We start from the raw sequence: 24,809 nt of genomic DNA on the forward strand, positions 1-24,809 counted from the left end.
AATCGAAGAGTTGATAACTACGTTGAGATTGTGAATAAACTTCTAGAAAAGTACCATCGATTAGGTTGCAACATGTCGCTCAAAATCAATTTCCTACATTCCCACCTGGACTTCCTCCTAGACAACTGTGGTGCCGTGAGTGACGAATATGGAGAGCGATTCCATCAGGATATATCGAAAATGGAACAAAGGTATCAGAGAAAATGGAAGCTTCTCTGCTAGCAGACTACTGTTGGAAGGTAACAAGAGACGCCCAAGAAAAGGAGTACAAGTGACTAGCAAAGAGAATCTGTTCACATGATTAACCCCTTTTATTTAAAGTTAGTGTATCTATAAAACCAGAGTTAGGCCTACTAAACAAAATATAATGCCACATTCATTTTCTTCAACCCAAATTTAGGGTAGTTTATGTCTTAAAAATCAGAGCTAATAAACAAAATCTAATGTCATATTCAAGTTTCTCGACCCAAAATTAGAGTGGTTTAACAATTTTGACAAAGGAAAAAATTTGAAAGTGCATTTTTGTTGTCCAGTGTAATAATTCCGTCTAAATGGGGCATTAATCTTCATTTATATAGCGCCAACATACTCTACAGCACTTTACAAATCAGTGGATATAGCAATAGACAAAATCAGACATTGCACACAGTATTACAGTGACAAACAGTTTGATGAGGGAGGGCTTACAACCTATGAGAAAATAGGGGTGACACAAGAGGTGCAAGTGCTTGTTCTCTACAATGGTCCAGCCATCTTTTAAATAAATAGAGTGCTATACATACAGCTGCATGGGACGATCACCTACCTGTATATATATGTACAAAATATGACGTGCATTAGGGTGTATGGCGGATAATGTGATCAGGTTCTAGATGTAGAAATAGGATAAATGGGGAAGAGATAGATTAGGGGATGTAACAGGCCTCCCTAAAGATATCTGTTTTTAGGGCACACTTAAAACTGTGGGTGTTTGTGATTAACCTAATTGTCTGGGCTAGCGCATTCCAGAGAACTGAAGCAGCCTGGGGAAAGTCTTGGAGATAGGAATGGGAAGTTTGGACTATAGCAGAACTTAATCTACAGTCATTTGCAGAACTGAGAGTACAGAAAGGGTGATAGACAAAGATGAGGGAGGAGATATAGGGCGGTGTAGCTCTGGGGAGAGTTTTATAGATGGGAGTGATACATTGTGCTATATAGTGGAAGGCAACCAGCACAAATACTGGTACAGAGGGCAAGCATTGGTGTAGCAGTTGGACAAAAAGATGAGCCTGGCTACTATGCTCAGGACAGATTTGAGAAGGGAAAGTTTAGTTAGAGGAAGACCGATTAAAAGCGAGATACTGTAGTCAAGATGAGAATGGATCAGGGCAATAAGAATTTTTTGAGTTGAGGGGGATATGAGGATGCAAGTGATTGAAAACATGGAATGAAAGAAATATTGGAGTCAAATATGATCCCAAGACAGCAGGCGTGCAAGTTATAGTAGCACCACATAGTGAAATGGAGCTATCAAGATTAGGAAGGTCAGTAAATGGCGGAAACACAAGACGTTCAGTTTTTGAAAGGTTCAGTTTCAGATAAAGAGAGCACGTTAGAGACAGTGGACAGACAATCATTGCTGTTTTGCAGTAGTGAAAGAGTGATATCTCAGGAAGAGGTATATAATTGAGTATCATCAATGTAGAAATGCTACTAAAACCTAAATTTGTTGATAGTTTGTCTAATAGGGGTTGTGTAAATGGAACTAGGGAGAGGACCAAACTCTGAGTAACCCCAACAGAAAGCGGAAGAGGAGAAGTAGTAGAGCACTGATACACTGAACAAGTGGTCAGAGAAGTAGAGAAAAACCATGAGAAGGCAATATTCTTAAAGGGGTTTGCCATGGAAATACTATTGCTGACCTATCATCAGGATAGGTCATCAACAGTTGATCGGCCAGGGTCCGCCGCTTGGCACCCCGACTGATCAGCTGAGCGGGCGCATTCTGTCAGTGACGCAATAGCACAGAGCTCGGAGTGGAAGCCTCTGCGCTGACCTCCATGTAGTGGTCGGCGCTTGTAACTGCAGGCACGGCTCTCATTGAAATCACCAATAGATTTAGCGGTCAGGAGATCATTTGACACTTTAGTAGAGAGATTGTGTAGAGGTTTCTGTGCAATAGCCACCATTGCTGCTTAAGCAGAATAATATTTGCACGTATACCAGCCAATGGAGGAAATAATCAAAAATTCTGTAAAATTTTACAGGAGAGGTCAACCTGAAGAGAAGGTTGACAAATTACATTTGCAGCTAATCTAGTCATTACTACATTGTAGTTTTTCACCAGACATCTATACTATGTAGATATGTATATTGGCTATGGTTTCTATGTAAAGCTAAGTAAATAGAATGTCTAATACCGCAGGACAGTCATCATGGCCAAACATGTTTTTTATGTTGTGTGTTGCTCAGCTTCGGGCCATGACTGCTGCGAAGACATTTGCAGTCTTTTCTAGCTGTGATTTATTAATCTGCAATTCCACACATTGCACTGGGGATTTTGCATTTGCTAAACTGCCAGCAAAACACACACCCCATGTGATGCTGGATGAATCCCATGCATATGAATCCAGGCTGATTACTGGCTGACACAGCTTTACATAATGTTTTCTCTCCCTGTAAATGATAAATAAGGATTAACAACTCTCAAGGGATGGAAAAGCTGTTTTGCTGGAAACTAAAAAAATGTCTGGCAATGGAGGGACTGTATAAAAGATGGATTTACGTTGCGTGTAATAATGTGACAGATTGCAACAGTAGCTGCAGTCTATAATATTCAATGTTTGGATCTGAAGATTTTGGGAAAAAAACGACCATTCACAGACAGAACTCTAGGCTCCCGACACCCGGTTTGACACTTTTTGGTACTTGTAAATGTTGGGGATTTATAGTATTACTATCACTCATTTTGTGTCTCGTCATTTCATATAGATGTGATATCATATTAAATCAAGTCTTATATTAATTCTTGCTCCACTTTTGGTAAAGCCTCGCTTGCGTATCAGGAAATTGCACCTAATGGAATTTAAAGAGGTTGTTATAATAAGACAAACCATGGCTATATGTCCCATATGGACGTCAAACAGGTTTCCCTCACTTGGCCGAATGGCCTTCATCTTGTGCTACATTTAAAAGGCTGCTCCGGGAAAAATGTATAGCCAGGCAGAGGTTTCCCAGGGAAACTACAGTTAAACCCTGGGGTTAGAGAAGTCAGACCAAGCTTGGGAGGCTTTAGTTAAAAAAGGGTAATCTTTATATTCAAAGTGCTTTCATATAATCAAAACTATCTGCACTGCCTAGATGGTCATATCAATGAACTGCTGCCTTCTGGGATGTTCTGACCAGACTATTTGGAGGTGAGCATATAAGATACAACAGCACCCATAACAAAATATACACTATGTCGACAAAAGTATTGGGACACATATAGAAGGTAATGAAATTTGATTTTATTCACATTTTTCAGTACGGTGTGTGAGGGTTATGAACATATTAATTTATATATGTATGTATCTTTGATATATGTTTCCGGAGGCTGTAGGCCTAAATTGTACACTCTATTCTGTGTCCTATGAAAAGCTCTGCTAAATGCTTGTACATTTAGGTTAGTACTTAATTACATTAAGTAGAGGTGTAATCTTAAATGTCCATCATGTCTCCAAGAGCTTGTTTATCTCGTTACACTGATCAAAAGGTTGTATGGAATGCTTTGTTTTTGACTGCTGTCTAGGTAGGGCATGTGATTAAAATGTAGAGTGTGATGATAATCAGGATACCAGACACGATGTCTACATACAAACAAATAAAGCATTGTTTATAGAGAAGACAAAATTATTTACCAGTAAAACAGGTCAACCTCTGTAACACTAGCCTACTGATACGCCTACTATTTTCTGTATAAGAATAAGGCAATGTACACAATAAACTCAGATTGCTTCTAGACACAGGCCTGATCTCTGTGTTTCATAGCTTTCTCACGGCGGCCGCCATAACCACTTCTGATTTGGAGCCTCACAGCATATTGACGGAACATTGAATTCCCTAACATTAATTGGCGCCCGAACGCGGGGCTTGATGGAACAAGAGGACCACCTACACCTCGAACCCCCCCGGACCCAGATGGGATAAGGAGCCACTCGGAACCACGGATTGACAAAAACTGCGCAGTAAGGTAAGGTTTTATCTTGCCACAATCTATCCGTGCTTCCTGGCTGCTCCTTTCCTGTCCGAGGGGTAAGAAGTGCATGCCTCTTATAAATCTTCAAGCTTTTTAAGAATTCATATGGTGGGCTGAATATGCTGTGCGGGTGTTTAACTGTTATTGTCTTTATTTGTTACTTTGCATGGTCAGTGTACAGAATATTAAACCCTCTTGCCGATCTCTGGAAGGCATGGTATAAGTTATACCAGGGAAGCCTAAAATTTTCAGGGGATAAAACCCCTGATGGGATCCTCTTATAAACATAAGAGAAGTAGTAGAGACGAGGTAAAATATGCAGGGTGAGGAAGTACAGAATATTAAACCCTCTTGCCGATCTCAGGAAGGCATGGTATAAATTGTACCAGGGAAGCCTAAAATTTTCAGGGGATAAAATCCCTGATGGGAGCCTCTTATAGGTATAAGAGAAGTAGTTGAGACGGGGGGAAATAAGCAGGGTTGGGAGGTACCGACACTTTTAGACAAGTGAGGAAGTACTGACACTTAAAAAGTAGTAACTGACATGCAAATGTTTTTGTCTTTATGTGTGTGTATAAATGGAAGGACCTGTATGAGAGTTAGACTGTGTTATATGGTGTATACTGTCCGGTAACCAGAAACGAAATGAAGCAACAGGGTAGAAGTAAATTGACCACAAAGGCACTTGCCAGGACCACTCTACCCATTTCAGGGATTGCAAATTGACGACATTCAGCTCCCACGTGTTGGGAAGTATGAATATGTGCTTGTTGTTGTTGATGTTTTTCAGGTTGGAGGCGTACCCTGTTACAAAAGTAAATGAGCAGGTAACCGAAAAGAAGCTCATGAATAAGGTAATCTGCAGATACGGGGTACCAGAGGTAATCGAGTCAGATAGAGGTACACATTTCACAGGTGAAATAATGCAACACTTCATGTCTGCCCTGGGTAACTCCCAGGCATTTGACACCCCTTATCATCCACAAAGAGCCAGAAAACCATTGTGCATTATAATATTTCTCTTCAGGCAATGAAACCCTGCACCAGAGGAAAACGAAAATGGTATGATACCCTATTAGGGGGAATTGGTACAGGTGTAGGGGTTCTGAACTCTACAGATTTAGAGGTGATGAAGAATAAAATGGCTGGGGTAGGACAGGATGTTTCTAGATTGATAAATGTTCAGGCACAATGCATGCCTTCCTTGTTCCTCCCCCGATGTCTTGCATTAGGATATGATAAGGATGTATTAACGCTTTTTAATCTGGTTTTGCGGTTTAAAAGGATTTGTTTGTAAATATGAGCAAATTCATGAACTATACACAATGTAGCCTGTAATATGTATATATGATTCACGAGAGGGACAAAGCAGTCAGATGTGATGACAAATAATGAAAAATTGTGGAGAAATATTCTCAATAATGTAATTCCAGTAGCATCCTGGATACGGCCCCGGGCTGATGGTGTAGAATGCTCTGATGAGTATAGCACTGGGAAAATGACTTTTTATGATGTAAAGGACACAAGCCTGATGTGTAAGTCTGTAGTACTACCTGTGGTGTTCGGACCGCCTCTATATGCTCTACAATATTGGTTGCCCAAGTTCACAGGTATGATGATTTATAGTGAAAATAAAACCCATGGTATAGAGAACTGTGAAGAAACACTGGATGGCCTAGCATGCGGACGGAGTACAGCCGCATATGAGCCATGTTTCCAGCAGCCTTCAATCAGCATATGTGATTGGACGGTGTTACCTGCTTCTTCTATATGCTGATAGAAGTTGGCCCCCAATATGTATATATTCTTTGTTGCCAACCGAACTAAAACCACCAGTATGTATAATCTCACCACTCCATTGTCTGGATGTATACAGAACATGTCGGTGATACATTGATTTACAGAAACTTACACCTTTTTGCCAGATGCTGAAGCAACATTAAGGTACTACTGGCACCCAGATGCTATCCCTATGACAACTCTGACTGTATCCTTGGGTAGAATTGTAAGACTAATGATAGATACTGAACACCTTTAAAAGCATTTGGATGTTACTAACCTCTCCCTTATGGAATTAGAAAAATGTATGGGTAGGAGATAAGCTAGTCAGCCTAGGTACTAAGATCCAGGTAGACACAGAGTATAACTGGTATGATATTTTTACTGAATGGTCACCTATTGCAGGAAAGATGATGGATTTTATGTTTCACCCTTTACTAATACTGTTTCTTTTGTTCATTCTTTTGAGTGTTTGCAATTTATGGACATTCTGTGGGATACGGAGACAAGCAAATTATCTGGAATCGCTCCCTCTACGATATCGTTAAAACAGTCATACGTAAAAGAGCAACAACAGTGGGGATCCGGCGAAGAGGATAGAAAGACCGGCAGGGGTGGCTTAGCACCCTTGATAGTACCACTACAAAGGCTCTTTTCAAGATGGACTGTTTCAAAATGGGGGATTGTGAGGGTTATGAACATATTAATTTATATATGTATGTATCTTTGATATACGTTTCCGGAGGCTGTAGGCCTAAATTGTACACTCTATTCTGTGTCCTATGAAAAGCTCTGCTAAATGCTTGTACATTTAGGTTAGTACTAGAGATGAGCGAACACCAAAATGTTCGGGTGTTCGTTATCCGGAACGAACTTCCCGCGATGTCCGGGTGTTCGTTTCGAATAACGAACCCCATTGAAGTCAATGGGCGACCCGAACATTTTTGTATTTCGCCGATGCTCGCTAAGGTTTTCATGTGTGAAAATCTGGGCAATTCAAGAAAGTGATGGGAATGACACAGTGACGGATAGGGCAGGCGAGGGGCTACATGGTGGGCTGCATCTCAAGTTCACAGGTCCCACTATTAAGCCACAATAGCGGCAAGAGTGCCCCCCCCCCCACTGTCAGCATAAAGATCGTTCTCCTCTGCCACAGCTGTAACAGCTGTAGCAGAGAAGAACGATGTTTGCCCATTGAATTCAATGGAGCGGCAATACAGCAGGTTCCACTGAATGCAATGGGCTGCCCGCGATCGCAGGATGAATGGTCGGAAAGGGGTTAAATATATAACCCCTTTCCTGCAATTCATCCAGAAATGTGTTACACTAAAAATATATACCGGCGTATAAGGCGACCGGGCGTATAAGACGACCCCCCAACTGTCACCTTATACGCCGGTAATACAGTGGAGCAAAGAATAAAAAGCATTACTTACGTTTTTAGATGATCTGCGGCGCTCCTGCAGGCTGTCACTCCCTCCTAATCCACGGCAGACAAGCTTTCTCTATGAAAGGCTTTAAATCCCTGCCTCCAGAAAGACACGTGCCTTCAGCCAATCACAGCCAATGACAATGATGTCATTGAATGGCTGTGATTGGCTGTGTTTCTGGAGGCGGGGATTTCAAGCCTTTCGTGGAGAAAGGAATACTTTGCCGTGGATTAGGAGGGAGCGACAGCCTGCAGGAGCGCCGCAGATCATCTAAAAACGTAAGTAATGATTTTTATTCTTTGCTCCACTGTATTACCGGCGTATAAGGTGACAGTTGGGGGGTCGTCTTATACGCCCGGTCGCCTTATACGCCGGTATATATTTTTAGTGTAACACATTTCTGGATGAATTGCAGGAAAGGGGTTATATATTTAACCCCTTTCCGACCATTCATCCTGCGATCGCCGGCAGCCCATTGCATTCAGTGGAACATGCCGTATTGCCGCTCCATTGAATTCAATGGGCAAACATCGTTCTTCTCTGCTACAGCTGTTACAACTGTGCCAGAGAAGAAGGATTTGTCTTCTATATGTTCTCAATGGGGTCAGCGCTGCTGCCGCTGGCCCCATTGAGCGCATATAGAATGCATCCATAGCGAACCGCGGGAGGGGCAGACTTTTATATCAGGCGGACACCTTATCTCCCCAGCCACTCACAGCAGGGGGGTGGTATAGGGCTTAAACGTTGCAGGGGGAAGTTGTAATGCCTTCCCTGTCTTTATATTGGCCAAAAAAAAGCGCTAACGTCTCAGGGAAGAAAGTTAAAGTAACCCGGACACCGCATGGTGTTCGTTACGGATAACGAACATACCGAACACCCTAATATTCGCACGAATATCAAGCTCGGACGAACACGTTCGCTCATCTCTAGTTAGTACTTAATTACATTAAGTAGAGGTGTAATCTTAAATGTCCATCATGTCTCCAAGAGCTTGTTTATCTCGTTACACTGATCAAAAGGTTGTATGGAATGCTTTGTTTTTGACTGCTGTCTAGGTAGGGCATGTGATTAAAATGTAGAGTGTGATGATAATCAGGATACCAGACACGATGTCTACATACAAACAAATAAAGCATTGTTTATAGAGAAGACAAAATTATTTACCAGTAAAACAGGTTAACCTCTGTAACACTAGCCTACTGATACGCCTACTATTTTCTGTATAAGAATAAGGCAATGTACACAATAAACTCAGATTGCTTCTAGACACAGGCCTGATCTCTGTGTTTCATAGCTTTCTCACGGCGGCCGCCATAACCACCTCTGATTTGGAGCCTCACAGCATATTGACGGAACATTGAATTCCCTAACAGGTGTTCAACCACCGTTGACCTCAATGATTGCAGTAACCCTCCTACGCATGCTTTCCACCAAATTCCAATAGATGTGTTCAAGGATTTGCAATGTCCCATAGTGATTGGTTGCTCAGGTGACATCCTACAACATACCCCAATTGAAGTCTGTCAACTCTACACCTTGTGACATTCTGATGGTATCTGTATTGGGATATACCTGTGTGATACTATCCTTTCTATCTAATGCTCACACATCCGATTTGCATATCCCCTTCGCTTGATAGCACAGGATTGGTGGCGGTGTACAGCCTGAGTCTGTCAAGGTACCGGACTTGCATCAATTGTATACCGGGCAGTTCAGATGGGCTGACTGTAACTACAAGGCAGATGGGGCCACATGTTATTGGTACCTAATACACCCTACTCAACAAATAGTAGTAAAAAATAGCAGAAAGTTTGGCGATAACCAAGAAAGAAGCACCGGATGTTAATGTGAAGAAAACCTAATACAAGTGGAATGTACATATGGAAACTTTGTAGTTATTATATTCAGATTTCCTGCCCTGGATTCCAACATCCCAAGTATAAACCACCTGTTCATCCATCTCATACTTTATTTCCATCAATTTTTTTCCATTGCTTAGCTATTAAAATATGAAAACCACAGCGTTATTCATGCAGATATTTTCAATAAAACAATACAAGAACATTTATACTGCTGTACCTATATAACTAGTAAGATATACACTGGCCATATTGACAATCATGACAACTAGCCACATACAATACCACTATACCCAGTAAGGAAGGTCTTAAAACTGTTCAAAAACTCAACAGTGATTGCTACAAAGTCTTATACGGTTAAAACCTGAAGGAATTGACAACAACCATTCTACGCTTATGTATGGAAAGTCAGTAACCAATCTATTCAGTTACGTTATATCAATTACTTGGCAGATGTTATCTCAGAATCTCTTTCAGAGCCCAGGAAACCACCAGTACCTTGCAATCGACTAAAGTCTAGTTTTTCATTGATTTCCCAGAGTGGCAGCTAACTGAATGGTGTTCTCAGAGGGTGTAAGACTAATTTTCCATGATTTACATTAACCATGTCTACTACATCCTCATTCCTTATTCCTGAGTTGTTCTAAAGACGTCATAAATCAGGATGGTCTTTATTGATTAACTCTTCTAGTCTGCCTGTAACAAAAGGGAACTCATCCTTTTCTGTGATATCTGACCACACAAAAAATAAGCAACAGTATATGACACTAAGAAATAGACTCATTGTCAAAAAATTCAAGCGTCTAGAAGGAGTTGTCAGAATCAAATGAAACTTTACATGTGCAAACAGAGGCAATGGTGGATGTCAAAGGCAGTACACATAATGGGTGCCATGAGACCAAATGTCCTTCAGCCAAGCGCCTGGAAATGGTTCCGACAGAGAAAGGGGCTGTAATGATAGTCTCACCTGTCTCTGGATGAAAATGAAACAGTTGGAGCAGCTCATGCTTATGAGTTTATCAGATGATCCCCTCTATCAAGGGTGTTCTGATCCTGGTTGGCTTTTGCATGTCATCATACACCCACTGTTCCCAACACCTCCAAATAGTCTGATCAGAACAGCCCAGATGGCAGCAATTCCTTGATATGCCCATCCAGCTTCTCACATTCCAAAAATGTGCCTCTCTCAAACTAGACAAAATCTCTTCGATTGTGATAGAGACATGTCTAGTGGTCAACAAGCTGTACACAAGCGGAAAAAGAGGTCCCAGTACACACAAGTAGCCTCTGAGTGCTTTTTTATAGGCCAAGAGTAGATCCACTTTAAGGGCCTCGGCTGTCAAAATCGTTCATCTAATCGCACCACAGCTCTAATCATTTGGATATCTGCCTGAGATGTAACGGGCATGCTGAGCTTTCCAGCAAAACAACAATTCCTTCTAGGGGCTGGAATAGGACAGACTATAATTAGATACATAGATGAATTATTAGCCAAAGAATCATACACTTTGTATTACTTACGTTCTGGAAGACTGTATGGATCAGGATGTATAGAATAGTCTCGGAATTCAAGGGCATCTTCCCCATAAGGTTGCCTAAATCCTGGCTGTCTGAGGTTGCACAGTAAGGCATGATCCTCTGCACAAAAAATATAATTTTGTAAGGATTAGCATAACCACCCTTTATATAACGTGGCAATTAGTGTAACGGAAATCACAACAGAACAAAGCAAAGAAAATCAAGATTCAAGGACCTTATGTCTGCAAAAGAGTTGTATAATAAGCTAAAAGATAGTCAATGCATCACTCTAAAAATGTTGCTCACATTTAAATGTTTTGGAGGAATTTCTCAAAAGGTCACATGTTTAGGTTATACATACATATATGTTATGCCGTATTAGCATTAATTGGAGATTGGGGGGGGGGGGGGCATGGGCATAACTACAGCTGTAGCAGTCACAGCAGATGATACAAGGTTCTGAGACAAAAGGGAACCATTAAGGAATATTGTTCTTTCTTTTAGTTGTGACTTTCTACTGTCTGGGTTCTCCTCTGTACAGAAGAACTGGTTTATAACACTACTATTCTATGCTGTAATGTGCACAACTACACAGAACCACTTCAAAGTCACAGGTGCAATAGACCAGAGAGAAGTTGCAAGCCCTTTTAAGTTCATTGGAGAGCCTTTCCCAGGGCTCAAACTGGCAACGTATTATTTCAAAACATGAACCACTGTTATGGGCACTACTCCTCAGGTACCCGCAATTATTAAGCCTGAGGAGTTTTCAATTAAAATTCACTGTTTATTAATGGAAACAAAAGCATCAAAATTTAAAATGAACAGAACTACGCGTTTCAAGCCAGGAATGGCACTGAGGGAGAACCCATTCTGGGGTTGAAATGCGTAGTCCTGTATTTTTATGCTTTTTTTCCATTAATAAAGAGTGAATTTTAATTAGAAACAAGTCTGGCATCATAATTGCTGGTGCCTGAGGAGTAGCACCTATACCAGTGGTTCCTATTTTGCTATGTGACTTTTGTTAGGGATTTTATAGTTACACCCCTCAGTCATGTTTTCTATATGCTATCTGCATTAATATATGTGGAAGTAATAGCCTGACCATTTTCTGCTCAGCATCTATTCCATGGCAACGGAGAACAAAATACTTAGCGTTGAACACGCAGTTTTTGTGATACTTATCTATATCAGCACTACAATTGTTTGAAGGAGGTCTGTGACGGGGTAGAAGTGTTAAGGTGCTTTTAGATGGGACGATTATCAGAAAAAAAAAAGTTGCTTAAAACCAATGAAAGTGAACAATAATCATTTGATCTAAACGAGAGCCAACAAGTGAACAACGAACAAGGATCATTCACTTTTTATTCGTTATTCACTTTAGGCAGGCATAAAAATCACCGTTGGCTCATTCACTAATTGTTCAGTTTAAACTGTGCTCGTTCAATCCTTCTCATTCGCTTATACAACTGTGTAGATTGCCTTTAATAAATAATAGTTCCTTGAGTGGAAAATTGATAAGTGCTGAGTATTTGATTACTTGTATTAAAAGGAGTTGGAACTTCAGGAGTTATGTGCTTCCTATACACAACCCACATGCATGTATTCTGAAATATGAAAAGTAAGAGCTGAAACCTAAAATCAGTCTGTTGAGAATGTAAAAAAAAGGTTCCTGAGAATCCCCCCTCCTCATATGTCAACTCATTGATCTTTAGAGTGAATTATGACATCCCCTCAGGCCATCTGTGCCATAAAGAGGAGCTGAGTCATTAAAAATATGACTAACACTTCAGATATTCCATCATATTATGTCTGACTTCAAAGACATTTATCAGTTTTATTACACAAGTATTGTTTGCGGAAAACAAGCAAGACTTCCTCACTGGAAATCTTACAAGTATCTACAAGGTCTGTAACTGGTGTTGAGTCACCTGGACCATTAACCCCTTAGTGACCGGGCTTTTTTGCTTTTTTCCATTTTTGTTTTTTCCTACTCCCTTTTAAAAAATCGTAGCTCCTTTATTTATCCATCGAAGTCGCTGTATGAGGGCTTGTTTTTTGCGAGACGAGTTGTATTTTTCAATGGCACTATTTATTGTACCATATAATGTACTGAAAAACTTTTTAAAAATTCTTAGCGGAGAGAAATGGAAAAAAAACGACATTCCACCATCTTTCGGTGCGTCCTGTTTCTACGACGCACAAACTGCAACAAAAACGACCTGATATTTTTATTCTATGGGTCAGTACGATTACTACGATACCAAACTTATATAGTATTGTTTTTGCTGTAGTACTTGTATTTATTTTTTTTAAATATTAAATTTTTTTCAATTATTTTCTGTGGTCATTTTGTGCGCGCGATAACGTTTTTATTTTTCCGTCGACGTAGTTGAGCAAGGGCTCATTTTTTGCGGGATGTCCTGTAGTTTCCGATAGTATCAATTTGGAATACATACGACTTTTTGATCGCTTTTTATTGCGTTTTTTCTGGGAGACAGGGTAACTAAAAAAATGCATTTCTGGCGTTCTTTTTTTTTTTTTTCGGACGACGTTCACCGTGCAGAAAAAATAATGCACTACTTTGATAGATCGGACTTTTACGGACGCGGCGATATCAAACACATATTTTTATTTTATGATTTAGATTTTTTAATAATAGATATGGCAAAATGGGGGTGATTTAAACTTTTATAACTTTTTTTTTACAATTTAAAAAACTTTATTGATCTTTTTTTTTACTTTACTTTGAAGTCCCCCTGGGGGACTTTAACATGCGATGCTTTGATCGCTCCTGCAGTATGACGTAATGCTATTACGTCATACTGCTTTTTTACAGGCAGTCTTTCAAGCCACCCTGTGTGTATGGCTTGATAGGCAGTCTGCTAAGGCAGCCCTGGGGCCATTCATTAGGCCCCCGGCTGCCATGACACCTGCACGGATCCCCCGATCTCACCACGGGGGGGGGGGGGCGTGCGGGACCCCCAAACAGCGTTTGGGGGATTTAAATACCGCTGTCAGAATTGACAGCGGCATTTAAAGGGTTAATAGCCGCGATCGGCCGAACGGCCGAGCGCGGCTATTGCCCGCGGGTGTCAGCTGTAATAAACAGCTGATGCCCGCGCTGTATGGAGGGAGATAGCGGCGCTACCTCCCTCCATACACGTCCTGCAGCTGCAGGACGTAAAAACACTATGGCCCGGTCGTTAAAGGGTTAAAGACCTTAAATATAGTTGCCCTATGCAAAAGGAGATTTGGGCATTTTTGTTTTTAAAACACAATCTTCTACAATTGTCTGCTATCGGTAGTTCTTCCTGATAATGTAGGAGGACTAGTATTAATAGTACAGACAGAAGAGATGGCTCAACTCTCATGTTGATAATGCAGGTATCTCCACAGGTGTTATTGCAGAAACAATTTTATACAAAGCCTTCATTCTACTTCAACTCCACGCAGTGTCGGATAGGATGCCTAAGGCTCATCAGTAGAATTCATTCTAGGGGCCCACTGTACAGCTAAAGAAAGCGGGCACAGGATGGGAGGATAGTGCTGGCCTTCCGATGCGCCTAAATATAATTTCAACGAGCCTATGCATCCATATAGATAATTCCAATTTCCAATTCTATCCGTTCAGTCGTATCCGACTGTTGGATACTCTGTAGTCCAGCCCTCTCCATGCTTCTCTATGGCTGCTTTCAATTGTCTAATGTCCATATATATATAATATAGTTAAATGACCCACTAAATTATATGTGCCTACAGGCTGGCGGATATGCTGCCTATCTATATGTACTGCAGCAAGTGTACTGTGCCACTCATGCAGGGAGCGAGGGGCTGGGAGCCTATGTTTGGCTAAAGACGCACTGGAGATTCACCTGTGGGCCAGTCCAAGGCTAAATTCATGGCCCGTTCTAAGTATCTCAGTTAGGATCAGAGCACTCCAGCATCCCTTTATTTACAATTTATTATATTATTATTTCTTTGTACTCTGAGTAATTAAGCTATAGAAGTTCACAGAAATTAGAAGATACCTTCTGTTTTTGGTCAGCAGGATCTAGAAGTTCTGGTTGTGGCACAATCGAATAAACACCACCTGCACCATGTAAATGGACCTCCAAAGGCTGCTAAGTAATGACCCGAATGGTTTTGACCTTTTACATTAGGAAGTCTTAAAAGGGGTTGTTTAAGGAAGACAATGCATGTCCATATTCCCTAATTGGGCATATAGTTGTCATGGGGGCATGTCTACCACTCTGTTACCTTCTCTATGAGCTAGAACAGAGACCCATACTATTGTGGGCTCGATGAGACGAGGTCTTCAAGGCTTCTTTGCTGAATCATTTCAATGACTGCATTTAGTTGAAGCTTCCGAATACTCTATAACACCCTTATTATCGAAGAGGTTCTTGTTCGGGCTTCTTTCAAATTGTAATTCTTACAGATTCACAAACTTCCATAGAACTATATAAAGCCTCTGCAGTGTCTGACAATAGTTCAAATGAGAATGGAAAAAGCAATCAGGGAGCTACTGCAATTCTTCCATAAGCAATCAGAATGGGAATATACAACAGAGCTAATTTTAAGGCAACATCTTTGAAAGAGACAATTTATAGCCTGCTCCAGATGGCTGTAACTTTGGTCAGGCAGCCACACATCCTTCCTCATGTCTGAGAGCTGTATCAGCAGGCTCTTGGGAAATGAACCAGTTAGGCGGGAGTCTGACTGTTTCTAGAAACCTCAGGTTTACTATTTCAAAATGACTACTGTGTGCTTGTGTCTAAGCAAACACTTTCAGGGTTTTATCTACGCATTTCAGGAAGACAAATTATCGTCCACTGTGGAGACATTACGCCCTTGTCTGAAACGTATGATATAAATCTTTCAACCAGATACCATGATTAGGTATTATGGAAACAGTAAATATTAGCGATGACTATCAAGCGCTGGACTCACTCCAGGATATATATGTATGATCCTATGGCTCCAAGGTGTAAAAGCTCATTTGAGAGCCAATGCAACCACTTACTGCCATAGAGAAAAAGCATTATCCAACAAAGGCCTCTGTAGTTCTGGTGGCTCGTAATTGTTATTCTTTGAGATTATATAATATTGTTACTAGGGGTGGCAAATTTTCCAGGAAATAAGAAATTGTGAAATGTTACCTTATATGACAGAAATTGTAGTCTGTAAAATAAATTGCAGGGATATTACAAGCAATAGAGAGATCTTTCAACATATAACTGCATATGGCTGCGATCCAAAATAATTAAAATCTTCTTAATGTCCACAGTTAAACATATGTTTCTAAGAATGCCTATCATTGTATTTTATATTACAGTACCCTTCCTCCAGAGCACATAAGACTCAACTTCAATGAAAAAGCTAAAAGAAAATAGATGACTAAAATGAAGGACCTGGGGTAAAGTGTGGTGGTCCCTGTAGTCTTTTTTCAGTAGACTGACGCTCCCAACCTACCATTGGTTTTGAGTAGGAATAACGCCTGATTCACTTGTAGTTGTATTTCTCAAAATCTCCAAAGTAATAGTTATGATTAGTTTCTAAGGCTCCTTTTAGACAAGCTGATTCTCGTTTGTACCATTAGTTTGCTCACTCTAGTGCAGACAGGTAGATTCATTGCTGACTCGTTCAATGAGAATCGTTCAATACTGTTCAGTCTTCCACATAATGAAGAAAGACTGAATGAGTGTTGTTTAAATGGAATGACAAGTGAATGAGCCAACAATGATTTTTATGCCCACATAAAATGACAACTTGCGAGGAGCGAGCGATTCTTGTTCGTCGTTCAGTTTAGACTGAGCAATTAACATTCACTTTCACTCGATTGAACAATAATCGTTGCGTCTAAAAGCACCTTAAAGCGCGATTACGTGATCAACATGTTGACTCAGTGGTTAGCACTGTTGACATGTAGCACTAGGATCCTGGGTTCATGTTTCACAAAGGCCAACATCTGCATGGAGTTTGTATGTTCTCATATTTCTGTCTTTTTTACATACTCTGGTTTCCTACCATATTCAGAAAAAAATACGCTGGAATGTAAATTGTCTTTTTATAAAACTGGCTGTAAAATACGTACAGTAAGACAAAATGCACATGTGCAGAAATTTCACGGCGGGACTTCCCGCAGAATTACCACCCATGCACACTTGCATAGGATTGCATGAGTGTATGCAATCCTATGCAGATGGCCGCGATTTGACTGCATGAAAACTCACGCGGGAAACAAATCGAGGCATGTCCTATTTTAGTGCGAGCCTCGCAGAGGCCCACACAGAAATGTAACTTCTGACGCATTGTCTGGGTGGCAGCACATAGCAGCGGTGGTCTGCGCATGTGCCGGCTGGGTGGCAGCACATAGCACACAGCAGACCGCAGGAGACGTTAGAGAAGGTGAGCAGCGGGGGTCACTGCAGGGGCACGGCTCGCATCCCGCTGCGGGAATTCTCTATCGTCTGCAGGAGCCCTATGTAAGATAGTGAAATTAGATTGTAAACCCTGGTTTAAGATAATACATTACTTTAGTGCTCTACTAGCTCTCACCTGAACCTTCCATTGGACAAAGCGCGCACTGCATTCCCCATGCTACTCCATATAAACAGCAGCATTCTGTGTAAGTAGTCTGCTTCCCCAATAAAGGCCGACTGCAAACGTAGTCTTCACTGAGATTTTCCCAGCACAAATCTTGGTATACATCGGTTTCCTCTGTAGGTTCTGAAATAACCAACATGTGTACAAGCAATAAGCAATAACATACAAAGAATGCAGATATTCTGAGCACACATAGGAAAATGCTGGCAACATCAAAAATGGTGTTATATAGACTACTAAAGTGTAGCAGTCACTCAGCTTCACTAATGGACACAGTCCAACAATATTAGGTTGGTTGCACATCTGCATTGGGGATTCCGCCTCCCTGCTCCATTTCGGGCAGTAGGAAAGGGGAATCCCCACGGCCGAACAGTTCTGTATCTGGACAAAACCGAACAGCAACAGGTGGGCCCATTGACTATAATGGTGTCTGCCCACTTTCCGCTCAGATACCCTGCATGCAGCTCTTTTTCTTCCGGTATTTTCAGCAATGGAACAGTCGACCAGAGGTTCAGACACAGATGTGAAACCACCCTTAAATGCAGCAAAAGAGCCTAATTATGAGCCTTATAATTAACTCAACACTTCGTAAATCACATGCAGCTCATGTGCGAAAGCTACAAGCGAACATGTCTCCTCAGCGAGTTGCTGAAGTTAGTAAATCACAAGCAGCGCATGGAAATATTTTGACCAACCCTAATCCCTTTCACTGTATTATATTAGTAAGTGGCTCGCTTGTTGTAATAGTATGTACTTTCCATGTTCCCCATTGTTTTAAAGGCTGGGCAAGAAAGTGACATCTTCCTATCTCTGGGACCAGGTATGTATGCTAATAGGTGGACATAATCAGAATATGAACCGCAACCTAAGAGACATTATTTTCTATAAACTTAATCACATAGTTATTGTATTTCCTATTTTTTATCATTTAGGCCCCCTTCAGACGAGCATATTGAGCCCGTATTTGCGCACATCATGCCTAGAAAATAGAACCCATTGATTTCAATGGATTCGTTCACATGTATGCATTTTGCCTACACATTTCGGTTGTGCCAAAAAACGCAGCACGCTCTATTTTCCTGCCCATAGGTGAACCCAAAGTCCTTATAGAAGTCAACGGGGATGTGCAAATGCATGTGCAATACACTAAGAGATGTGTGGAACACTGTGTTATTGCGCAGGAAAAAGAACACATCTGGAACTCATTAGAGTAACTATCCATTTCAATCGGTGCATGTTATTTTGCCGTGCGCAAAAGGTACAATAAAATACACCAATGTGTGCAAGAAAGCATAGTTCATTCCACAAATACGCAGCGCTCAGGTGCATGGAAATACGCATAGGCTCGAGTGGAAGGGGCCTAAATGAGCATTAAATTAGTTCAGATCTAGCAACAAACTTTACTGTTAAACTTTCCTAATTGGTCTATGGCTAGTTTGCATTTATTTAAATTAACCCTTTGCAATCCAATTTTGGATTCAGGGTTTCCTAGGGGTTTTTCTCTTTCTGCCATTGCTAGCTAGAGCCAGTACTGCTGTATGGGACATACTGAAGACGCCCCCGACAACAGAGCAGCCAGTAACATACAGTAAGAATACCCTGCCGGACGTCTTCCGATATCGGAACTGTACAGCCTTCAATCAGAATGTCTGCAGACATCAGACAGTGGATTGGAAAGGGTTAAAGTTGAACTTACGGTACATCCCGGCATCAACTTTTAGAATAATTTTGGGGTTCCTTATATGGTGTCTTATTTTATTTTGTCTGTCCTTTACCAAAAATATCAATAATATAAATGATCACATTGTTTCTATATTTCATGAAGCTTTTACCGTGTTACTTACCCACAAAGTCCTGTGGCCTAATACACCTTTTTCCTGTAGAGTCCAGAACCATAGGACGCGTGCAAAAGCAGCTATATGAGCCATCCGTATTTATACATTCACCATCAATGCAACTGCTGGGGTCATCACATTCATTATTATCTAAAAGGTTAACAGAAATGGCAGAGCGGTTAGCACTTGCTGCAGTGTTAGTGCTGATCTCTGTAAGCACCTAAGAGCTTTAATGTGGGACTACTTCCAGGGCAGTCCGTTCTATTGGTAAGCCCACAGTAAATCAGCAGCTGTGCGGAGCAGCTGTACATGAGCGCTCAGTAAATAATTAGAAGAAGCCATGAAATTGGATATAGTTATGTAAGGAAGAAAAGCCAAAAGGGTTCCTTTGTTGTGGCTTTAAGTATTATTTCCTCCTCTCTGATACTTTGCTGGGTCTACGTGTTTTCCGCTTATCCAGCAGAACATTTTGTGAGGGCTACAGTGGGATTTGCATGTGGTATAAAACTTGAAGACAGAAGAAGGTGATTCTAAGGAGAAAGTGTGGCATCGAGTTACAGAAATTAGCTGGATAATCACCCTTCACATGAAAGATTTCCATAGAAGACCTGCGAATGAACGCTCCAGTGTTATTAGCAAAACAACTCAAATTTCCAAGTCAATCACAGATTTATGGATCCCAGTGAAAATTAATAAATTGTAAACTAAGGATGAACCTGCTTTACACACAAATCTGGATTTCTTTTTTTTCACCAAACAGTAGACGCATAGGAGGCTGCAAGGGGCTCACAATTGTGGTTTTCCACTTTCCATTGTACTGAATTCAATTTGACTTAATCCATTTTTCCAGATGCAGTAATTAATGGTGCAGTTTTTGTGGCATGCAGCGGTACTGAATGTAGAAACTGCAGCGTACCCTATTACTCTAGGGAAAACCGCAGACCATGGCTTTTCATAGAAGTGGTTCCAGCAAAATTTCTCAAAACTGCTTAGTTGAAAACAAACTCTGACACCATTGCACTTTAATGTATTTTTGCACTGTGGTAGAAGCACGGTTTTGTGCTAAGCCCCAACCACAGAGTTTGAATTACAAGGTATTTGACAAAGTCCTTTGTTTACTTCAAGGGATTTTCCTACATTATATACACACATATATATGATATTTCTGTATGTATGTGTATATATTCATATTTAAAATAATAATCATAATATATATATACATATATATATATATATATATACATAAGCATGTATATATGTAAAATAAAATACATTATTTTTTTACATTTTATCATATATATATATATATATATATATATATATGTATATATATATATATATATATATATATATATATATATATATATATATATATTATGTGTGTAGGTAGCTGGAGCTCATAAATATCCATGACTACTTCCTAGTAGTCCTTTGTGCATTTTGCTGCTACTGATAAAAGGCAGGTTTCTCCCAAACTACTGCACGGACTCACATAGTAACATAGTAACATAGTATATAAGGCTGAATGAAGACCATGTCCATCTAGTCCAGCCTGTCTATCCTCCTGTGTTGATCCAGAGGAAGGCAAAAAACACCAAGAGCAGAAGCCAATTAGCCCTTTTGGGGAAAAAACTCCTTCCCGACTCCCTAATGGCAATCAGACTGTTCCCTGGATCAACCCCTAATAGTTCCTACCTGCCTATATACCCGGATTAACAATTAACCTTAGATTTATAACCTATAATGTCCTTCCTCTCCAGAAAGACATCAAGTCCCCTTTTAAACTCCTCTATAGCAGACATATCACTCGGAATCAGTGTGACTGCCAATAACGCCTGCAGTCCTCAAAGACATGTGCAAAAAGATGGTGACAGAGTCTCTTTAAGTGTATTTTTGGCTCATGTGAGAACATTTAAAATATCATTTACTTTCCAATTAATAGAAAAAATGTTAGTAAAATGATAACGAAACTACATAACATTACCAATAAAAACTACATTCAGTTACATTTTCTACAAAGCATAATAGTTTGAAACTGCATGTGCAGAATAACACTGCATTTGTGAAAACTGAATACTTGAAGTCCATCATATATAAAATATACTTGCCCAATTGCACTGCTTTCTTATAATGTCCATACTTGACTTACCAAAACACTGTAACTTCACAGGATCATAATATGTGCCTTGTTTGCAGTAACACTCAAAGTTTGCCTCTGTGTTCAAGCAGAAACCATTTTTACATATTTCACTTCCAAACAACATGCACTCATCAGCATCTGCAAAAAAACCAAAAAGGACACAGAACAGATAAAGTTAAGCTTCGTAAATACATAAGATACCCAAAAAACTTTCGATTAAATACTTTATGCAAGAGATCGGGCACTTCTATAGCGGGTGAAGCCTGATATCTGATCTCAGGTTAGAATATCTGCACCATTTCGAACACATATTATGAATTTTCCACTATACCCATGCCCACATCAAACTGCTATACATATCCCATTTGTGTACAAAATAGCACAAAAGGACGAACCTTGGTAGGTTAAGCCATTTCCCTCGTAGAGGGATTCTTTGGATGGGATGTAGCCTTTTCCTTCCGGGCACAACACTGCATATTCATCTAACAGAAACAGAATTAAAATGAAGATTTGCGGCAAGTTGCTCTTACAATAGTACAAGGACGATTATTGTTCAAAAAAAATCGGTCAAAGGAGCAAAAATGAATGATAACTGTTCAGTCAAAGTGTGAGCCAGCGACTAAACGACGAATTGTTTGCTTCTCACTGGTCATTCAGTTTCTGCAGTATCGTTGGCTGATTCGCCGATCATTCAGTTTAAACACTCATCCTTTCATGTTTCACATACAGTGAGTGTGTAACATTGAACAATGTTGAATGATTCTCATTGAATGGGGCAATGAAGAATCTGCAAACTAGCAATGACGTCACTGGCTCGTTAAAACGAGAATCATTCAATCTAAAAGTACCCTTATGAATAATGTTCATCATTTCGTAACACAACATACTGTGTGCACTTCTATCTTTAATATATGTGATAGAATAGCAATGTAGGTGGTCTTCAAACCTTCTGTAAACCTATACAGGACAGTATCCAAAGGCTGTCTCTATACATACCAGATCCTAAAACAGGACACGGGAACATCTCACAGGTATCTCCCCAGGCAGCGCCCAACGTGCAGCAGCATTCTTGCTTACTAACATTTACAGTCAGCACGTTCTCACAGAAATTGACATTATTGAGATTATAGTAGCACTGCTTTACGTCTTCATCATAATGATCTGCAAAAAAAAACAAAAAACATTTTTAGTTCAGGCCCATTTTGAAAAAATTTTGACATTGGAGACCGATGAGCTGGTGAAACCAATTAGACATAATATCTTCACATTGGTGACGACCTTTAGTCATATATAAAGCATTCCATTGGTCTCTTCAGTTCATGACAATATATAGAAAAGTACTGAATAGTACATTTAGAAGAGCCTGACACTATTTGCATGGAGATATTGATGAATGGGTGTAGCCTAATACAATAAATATCTATCTTTATCCGTGATCTGTCTTATGTATCTATGAATAAGTTTGTCAGAAATGTACATTTTCTAAGTAGCAGCACACACGTAGATGTCTACAGGAAGTAGTTCCTGATATCCATGAACTGTAGGCTAGCTCCATCAACCCCAACCTCCAGCCGCTGATCGGTATGGACCAAAAACTAGGAATAAGGCGCACCTCTTTGATGAACATGCACATACGCAAATATTGTCAGATTCATTTCTCCATTTCTATTGATAATACCAGCTTAAAAAACGAGTTTGAAGGCAACATAATGCCTCTTCAGTAGTGCTGGGGATCTGCGCAACTTTGTGCAGAGCAGGGGCTGGGCACGTGTGCAGGAGAAATTACTTTGAAAAGCATTTAGGCTGGTATTATCAATAAAAAAGGAGAAATATACTCACAATATTTGCATATGTGCATGTTCATCAAAGGCTTGCGCTAGTTTTTGGTCCATACTATGCTATACACGTCTACCTATCGGTAGAAAGTAAGACAGCACTACTTACCAAAACCTTTCTTCTGCTTGACCTACTAATTTACTACTTTAAGGGATATTTTACATTTTCAGTGGAAATCGTCATATACAGTATTTGACCTCAAAAATATCCTTGTTTAATAAAGATTATTTGACCTTATTCCCAGTCTTTGGTCCATATCATTTCGTGCTATACACGTCTACCCATGGGTTGAACCCATTTCCTGGGTTGGCTGTACCCTCCACTCCTATAGAAATCCTATAGGCAAGTGCTGACTTTAAGAAATGTACGGTACACACAGGAAGCAGAGGTCGGTTAGAAACTAGTCGTGGCCAGCATTACCCGTTCTGCACCCTCCTGCTATTTTTTTTCACTTGAAGACTTAATCTAAGAGAAATGTTTGATAAGGAACAGAACCTCATCATAACACTGGCAGGAAAACCGTTTTTCTTGAACAGATCCCATGACTAGCTTTTCAGGAATTAATGGCCAAGTTAGTATTACCGCGCATTTAACTAAAACATTATTTTTCATACTTAAATGTCTGCAGGGAAAAGTGTATAGCGCTTTCCAGCAAACACAGATGGCAGAAAAGAAATACTCCTCTTGTTGGGCATGCAGTGCGGTATTTATCAAACCATCACTTTTCTTTAGAATTATTTACTCAATTGTTTTCATTTTTATCTTTTTTTTTCAGTGTTCTATCTATAAGATAATTGTGACCAGTAAAACATTTTTTTTCGCAATCTCTTTTCTGAACTTTTCTCAATTTTACGGAATGAACTTTAGAACTGCTTTATCAACAGTCATAAAAGATGTGAAGAAAATACAGCAAGGGAATAGACTTAGCAACTGCCTGACTCATCTGCGCAGAAATGTTTAGAAGATGCTAAGGCGGATCTGTCATCATATTACGGAGCAGCATTTTATAATCATACTTGCCAACTTTTGAGAAAAGGACATCAGGGAGATTCAGAAGGTGAGAACGAATAAATAAAAAAAAGGTTTAGTTGTGACAAGTATACAAGAGCTATCAGCACTTCTGTACATTAAAGGGAATCTGTCAGCAGCTTTATGCTCTCCTCTCTGAGGACAGCAAGTAGTAACGACAGACAGTGATTGCAGTGATCGGTCTGCCTTATGTATCTATGAATATGTTTGTCAGAAATTTACACTTTCTAAGGAGCAGAACACACATAGATGATAGTCATCAGCCGCAGGCTAGCTCCGCCCACCCCAGCCTCCAGCCATTGATTGGTATGGACCAACTCTTTGATGAACATCCAAATACGCAAATATCGGTAGATTAATTTCTCCATTTTTATTGGTAATAACAGCCTATAGAATGTATCTGGAAGCAACATAATGCTTCTTCTTCAGTAGTACTGGGGTTATGCGCAACTTTGTGTAGAGCAGGGAATGGACACAAGTGCGGGAGAAATTGCTTTGAAATATGTTTTTTTAACGGGCATTATCAATAAAAATGGAGACATTAATCAGACAATATTT

At 40.1% G+C, this 24,809-nt stretch overlaps 1 protein-coding gene across 2 annotated transcripts in view; it reads right to left on the reverse strand.

Moving 5' to 3' along the window:
- LTBP1 (latent transforming growth factor beta binding protein 1) overlaps positions 1 to 24,809 on the reverse strand; it is a 373,900-nt gene that overhangs the window by 17,076 nt on the left and 332,015 nt on the right. For both annotated transcript variants that reach the window (XM_066595882.1, XM_066595883.1), the window contains 6 exons: positions 22,383 to 22,547; positions 21,782 to 21,868; positions 21,396 to 21,524; positions 19,256 to 19,396; positions 17,364 to 17,534; positions 10,809 to 10,925 (listed from right to left, as the gene is read on the reverse strand). In XM_066595882.1, coding sequence (XP_066451979.1) covers positions 10,809 to 10,925; positions 17,364 to 17,534; positions 19,256 to 19,396; positions 21,396 to 21,524; positions 21,782 to 21,868; positions 22,383 to 22,547 — 810 coding nt within the window. The remainder of the gene's footprint in view (positions 1 to 10,808; positions 10,926 to 17,363; positions 17,535 to 19,255; positions 19,397 to 21,395; positions 21,525 to 21,781; positions 21,869 to 22,382; positions 22,548 to 24,809) is intronic.

Source organism: Eleutherodactylus coqui, chromosome 3 (genome assembly GCF_035609145.1).
Source record: "Eleutherodactylus coqui strain aEleCoq1 chromosome 3, aEleCoq1.hap1, whole genome shotgun sequence".
Lineage (NCBI taxonomy): Eukaryota > Metazoa > Chordata > Amphibia > Anura > Eleutherodactylidae > Eleutherodactylus > Eleutherodactylus coqui.